The 6,743-nt window shown below is 33.7% G+C and overlaps 1 protein-coding gene across 1 annotated transcript; it reads left to right on the forward strand.

The window, feature by feature from the left end:
• The first annotated feature begins 754 nt into the window (after nt 1-754).
• LOC143190518 (uncharacterized) lies at nt 755-4,369 on the forward strand. Its single transcript, XM_076394857.1, has 2 exons — nt 755-1,399; nt 1,502-4,369. The coding sequence occupies exons 1-2, from the start codon at nt 985-987 to the stop codon at nt 2,362-2,364; spliced, it is 1,278 nt and encodes a 425-aa protein (XP_076250972.1). The 5' UTR covers nt 755-984; the 3' UTR covers nt 2,365-4,369.
• Nucleotides 4,370-6,743: the final 2,374 nt, after the last annotated feature.

The raw sequence follows: 6,743 nt of genomic DNA on the forward strand, positions 1-6,743 counted from the left end.
ACAGATGAATTGTCAAGTGATACACGAAACAAATTCGTATATCGTGTTTTGTGCAGAGTGTTTAGTTAGTTAGTGTTTGTTTAGTTCGTGATTAGTGAAAAAATAATTTATATTTGATATGCCTCCTATAAGACGAAGCAATTTAGGTAGAAGAACCAGAAATGCTATAAACCAAGCTAATTACCGATCTAATCGTACTGCACAAGAACGTGACGACGGAAATGAACGTGAAAGAATTCGGATATCACAAACGCGTGAAGCGCGAGCGCGACATTCAACTAATAATCGCGCAAGTTTGAATCCAGCTGCTTTCAGTTACGATGTGTCAATTGACTACAGTAACTACCAATGTGTTGTTATTGGTTCTATGAACTTGGTTTGCTCACACTGTAAGGCATTAAAATACAAAAACGAAGCCAATGGATTGTGTTGCGCAAATGGTAAAGTGAAATTGATACAATTGGATCCACCACCAGAACCATTGTACTCATTGGTTTCAGGAATAGGAACAGATTCTATACACTTTTTGACACATATTCAACAATATAACAATTGCTTTCAAATGACTTCATTTGGGGCAACAAATGCAGTTCGGGAAAATTTTATGCCAACTTTCAAGGTATGTATTATAGCAGTTACTCATAATTATTTTAGCGAACAAAATTTTCTGTCACCAAAGTTAATATGTGTTACTAATCTTCAATTTCTTAATCATTACGAAATATATCACTTAGTCATCATATTATATGGTGATTCAGTTTCAGTGACACTTTTATTATATTTTATATTTGATAGATATTAGTTAAAACTAAATATATACTTTTTAAGATCAAATATTATTTAAGTTTGATCATTGACAATCCATTAATTTATACCACACCATAATATTTTTTTTATTTACAGATACAAGGGCAAATATATCACAGAGCAGGTTCACTGTTACCAGTGTCAGATAGCGACAACAAATTCCTGCAAATTTATTTTATGGGCAATTCACCACAAGAAATTGATCTGCGTTGTGCACATAACAATTTAGTAAAAAGGTCTATTGTAGAACAATTACAAACTTTATTTCATCAACACAATCAATTGATTATATTGTTTAAAACTGCCCTGGATCTGATGCCATCCGATAATCACAAAATTGTAATCAGAGCTGATAAAACACCTGCAGGTCAACATACAAGACGTTTTAATGCACCAACTATTGATGAAGTTGCTGTCGTTATAGTTGGAGAAAACTTGGAATCCCGTGATATTGTTTTACATCGTCGGAATGATCAATTACAACGTATAAAGGAAACACACCGCTCATATGATGCACTGCAATATCCCATTATATTTTGGCAAGGTGAAGATGGCTACGATTTCTCAATAAAAATGATAAATCCCATTACAGGTAACTAAAATATTAGTTTAGCTATGGCGATAATATCTCAGTCACTATATTACGTATTTTAATTTTATATTTGAATGTTATTAAAACAAAATCTATTTACAGGTTCTGAAACCAACAAAAAAGTCAGTTCAATGAACTATTCATACCGCCTAATGATTCGGGAAAATGAAGATAATCACATATTGAAATGTCGGCGATTATATCACAAATATGTTGTTGACATTTATGTTAAAATTGAAACGGAGAGATTAACATTCATCAGGTTGAATCAAACCAAACTCCGATCTGAAGAGTATATTCACCTTCGAGATGCGATTAATACTGATGGAAATGCACAGAATGTCGGTCGGATGACTATTCTTCCAGCAACATACATTGGAAGCCCTCGGCATATGCACGAATATGCTCAAGATGCCATGTCGTATGTTCGTCATTATGGTACAGCAGATTTGTTCATCACATTTACATGCAATCCGCAATGGATAGAAATTAAGCAGGAGTTATTCCCTGGGCAATCACCCATTGATCGTCATGATATTACAGCCAGAGTCTTTAGACAAAAGTTGAAATCTTTAATGAATTTCATCGTAAAACATAATGTGTTTGGTGAGACACGCTGCTGGATGTATTCTGTGGAGTGGCAGAAACGAGGATTGCCACATGCACACATTTTGATTTGGTTGGTTGAAAAGATAAGGCCAAATGAAGTTGATGCAGTGATATCAGCTGAAATCCCTAATGTACAAGTAGATCCTGGATTGCATGAGGTAGTTATCAAAAACATGATACATGGTCCCTGTGGAACTCTTAATCAAAATTCACCGTGTATGATGGATGGTAAATGTTCAAAACGATATCCACGGACATTAATATCGGAAACAATTACTGGTAATGACGGTTATCCATTGTATCGTCGCAGATCGACAGCAGACAATGGAAAATCAACAATTGTCAAATTAAATTAACAAGATATTGAAATAGATAATCGTTGGATTGTTCCATATTCACCCATTTTATCAAAGACATTCAAAGTACACATCAACGTTGAATCTTGCCATTCAGTGAAATCGATTAAATACATTTGCAAATATGTAACCAAAGGGAGTGATATGGCTGTGATTGGAATTGGTGCAGAGAATTCTAATGATGAAGTTACCCAATACCAAATGGGCCGCTATGTCAGTAGTAATGAAGCAGTTTGGCGAATATTTTCTTTTCCTATTCATGAGAGACACCCTTCTGTTGTTCACTTAGCTGTGCATTTAGAAAATGGACGAAGAGTGTATTTTACAGCACAGAACGCAGTACAAAGAGCTGCTCCGCCACCATCTACTACATTAACCAGTTTTTTTGAGACATGCCAAAACGATGATTTCGCACAAACATTGCTATATTCTGAAATGCCAAAATATTATACCTGGAATCAATCCTCAAGGAGATTTATACGACGGAAACAAGGAAAACCAGTTCCAGGATATACAGATGTATATTCCACCGATGCGATTGGCCGGATTTATTCAGTACATCCAAGCAATGATGAATGTTTTTATTTACGACTGCTATTAGTCAATGTACGTGGCCCAACATCATTCCAACAGTTACGAACTGTTGATGGTGAATTGTGTGGATCCTACAGAGAAGCCTGTCAACGTTTGCAATTGCTTGAAAATGACGCTCATTGGGATCAAACTCTCAATGATGCTGTAATATCATCACACACTCATCAAATACGAACATTGTTTTCTATAATCATATCTACATGCTTCCCATCAAACCCAATTGATTTGTGGATGAAGTACAAAGATTATATGTGTGATGATATTTTGTATCAAATACGGAATAGAATGGGAAATCCAAATATACAAATCAGTGAAGAAATTTACAATGAAGCATTGATTTCAATTGAGGACATGTGCTTGATAATGTCAAACAAACTATTAATTCAATTAGGCCTGACCGCGCCCAATCGTCCAATGCATGACGCTTTTAACCAAGAGTTGCATCGAGAAAGACTGTATGATCTCAACGCTTTGAAAGAATAAATTCAAACAAATCTTCCACTGTTAAATGAACAACAGAAGTATGTATTTGAAACTCTTATGAAAGTAACAAATGATGAAACTGGAGGGATTTATTTCTTAGATGCACCTGGTGGTACAGGAAAAACTTTTTTTATTTCATTAATATTAGCAACAATTCGCTCACAAAATAAAATTGCACTTGCACTCGCTTCGTCGGGAATCGCAGCAACTTTGCTTGAAGGTGGTCGAACAGCCCATTCAGCACTAAAATTGCCATTAAATATGCAAAGCAATGAAACTCCAACCTGCAACGTTTCGAAGAACTCTGCAATGGCAAAGGTTTTGCAGCAATGTAAATTGATTGTTTGGGATGAATGCACGATGGCACATAAAAAATCTTTGGAGGCTTTAGACAGAACCTTAAAAGATCTACGTAGCAATAATAACCGATTTGGTGGTGCAATGATTTTATTAGCAGGAGATTTTCGTCAAACATTGCCAGTGATTCCACGATCAACGCCAGCTGATGAACTCAATGCATGTCTAAAGTCCTCCAATTTGTGGAAACATGTTAAAGTACTTCATTTAAGCAAGAATATGCGTGTCGAGTTGCAAAATGACCAATCTGGAAACATATTCTCTAAACAACTCATTGACATTGGTAATGGCAAATTTCCTATAGACATGTTGACGGCTTGCTTTTGCTATGACTATAAACAAGTCCCAGGGGCAATCATTAAGTGTTTGTGGTATTAATCTAGAAAACCCATGTTTCTCACATGGTCAATTGTATGTTGCCTGTTCCCGTGTTGGAAAACCATCAGATTTGTTTATCTATGCGCCAGGTAATCAAACAAAAAACATCGTATACCACAAAGCAATATAATGATAATAATAATAATAATTATGATTCACATGATTAACAATAAAGCGATTACTTACTTTTCAATCCTTATATATGTTTTATTTAATTATTTTTTATTCACAACGCCCTATCACCAGGGTGATGGTTCTGTTCAGGAGAATTTTTTAAAATACGTAGGCACAAAAACTGCCACATTACAAATCTTTTTGACAGGACGAAGTCTGTCGGGTCAGCTAGTATATATATATATATATATATATATATATATATATATATATATATATATATATATATATATATATATATATATAATTTTATACTCGGGTACCTGTTTATGTGGATTCGAAAATATTCAAAATTAGACCCGGTAGGTTTAACTAGCATATATCAGTCAGAGTGACATTTTCATAACTTATGTAACTTATGCCCTGTTATATTACGAATGACTCGAATGATTAACATATATATAACATGACATGATTCCCTAAGTCTTTCTCTATTAATATTGTATATACTTATTTAAGAAGCACAACTGACATCAACAAAATATACTTTTAGTTTTTGAAAATAAGAACAAATATAGAACAACGCTTAAACGTTCCTTTTAAGCCTGAATTAATTAGAATTGATTCATGATGTGAAGGAACCACTTTTTTTTTGAGCAGCATGATAAATAATAAAGCATTATAATTCTTAGCATCCATCGCTTAAGACGCTCATTTTGTAACTCATAAGTGACTCCTACTGCTCAATCTCATAAGTAGTAACAGTAATAATATAAATTTAACAATTAGAGCTTTATAAAAGCTTTTCAATACAGCATATATTACTATAAATCTCTTAAAATTAATTTATAATTCTAACGTTTAATATTAGGTATTTTGTATTAATTATTTTGCAATTTAAATACAGCTGCCCAACTCCAATATCAACTTCCATTTCCAGCTGTAAGACCAAATTAGTATCGATACCTCCTATTAACATAACAAAACTATTAAATGTGCATATAGCAAAGACCAGAAAGCATTCCCTAGTCGTTTATATGGACGTCCAAAACGTTCTAACTTCAATGAACATTTGAGATGAATTGAAAAGCCGGATGGCAATACGGGAGCGGTCTTAATGTGTCACCGTGCCATAATATCCAGTAAATTGTGTGCCAACTCCAAATTCAGGTAATTTCCTATTCGGAACTGGAATAACCAGGAAAAGGATTTTCGTTTTCTGATTATACGCTCCGTCTTATTTTGTTTTAATGCCCTTGTGTTGAATTGCTCCGTCGTTTCTGTCTGAAAAATTGGCATTAATTTAAATTATAGATAGAACCAAAATGTATGTACCATAAATAGTTATTTTACGTTATAAGAGAAGCTGTAGAGCACCTACAACAAATTACTAATTTAACTTATTGTTTCATGTTTTTCGTAACGCATTTTTTCATATATGTTTCAAAAACTATTGATACGTGCCACTTTGAACAATCTCCACTCTTTTCCACCTAATAAAACACAGAAAAAACTGATTTTCACGGTGCCTCTTTTGAGACTAGCTTTTCTATACTAAGGGGGGAAACACATGTAGGCTGGCGTATTTCGGTCATTTTTATGAATTTTTTTAACCAATTAAGAACAAATTACGTGTATTTAAGAGAATATATTTTCAAAAGTTTTTTTATCACACAATGAACATATCGGCTGTCGCGTATTTTGTGTCTTCATCCAAGTAGCCGATTTATGTAGATTCAGGAGGTCATAATTTTCATTTGAAACAAATTTCTCAAAAAAATTTTTAAAGTATCTTTTCTATGTGAACAAACATTAAAATAACGAAATTTATTTTTTGAAATGTGAAAATCAAGTACGATTTTTTTTCAGGGCCTTCTTTTACGTTTACATGCAATCAAAAAAAATTAAAAATGATTTTTTTTAGATTTCTAGTTCACAGAGAAACTATATTGTATATATTGGTTAAAAACTAAGAATATACCCAAATTCAGGAAACATATTTTCGAGAAAAACGCGTTTGAAAGTCAGAGTAGTAGTAGAGGTAAGTTTGCGGCAGTAATTATTTAATTTAAACAACTTACTAATTAATCAGCTGTCCCAGTGCCATATTACAGTCCTTTATCAGCTTTATATATGTCATTTTCGGCTTGCTGCTGTTGTTTTCGAGGTTTTCGAGCTTGCTTACTGTCCAGAAAGCTGTGTCGATATTGTCGGATTATACATCGATTGTCAACTTTTTGAGTATAATCGAAATTTCTGTTAACAACGGTAATATGAAGCTCGTTCAATATGGTTAACATACACTGAAAGTTCCTTTATTAAATAAGCACGGAGCAGAATATGACGAGATCTCGACGATTTCTACACCAGAATGAAAATAATTTGGAGACAATTCAAAGCCAATTAGCGGTGACGTCAAAAGTGACGTGCTTCTCCTTGTATCAGTGTATTAG

This window comes from Rhynchophorus ferrugineus, unplaced genomic scaffold (assembly GCF_030347505.1).
Source record: "Rhynchophorus ferrugineus isolate W39M unplaced genomic scaffold, kcgeb_rfMv2 rfM2, whole genome shotgun sequence".
Classification (NCBI taxonomy): domain Eukaryota; kingdom Metazoa; phylum Arthropoda; class Insecta; order Coleoptera; family Curculionidae; genus Rhynchophorus; species Rhynchophorus ferrugineus.

What these genes read in the sequence shown, in the direction of transcription:
- LOC143190518 (XM_076394857.1), top strand. Translation starts at nt 985, where the DNA reads ATGGGCAATTCACCACAAGAAATTGATCTGCGTTGTGCACATAACAAT. An exon ending in AATGATAAATCCCATTACAG is followed by an intron (nt 1,400 to 1,501) that starts GTAACTAAAATA and finishes ATCTATTTACAG; the next exon opens with GTTCTGAAACCAACAAAAAA.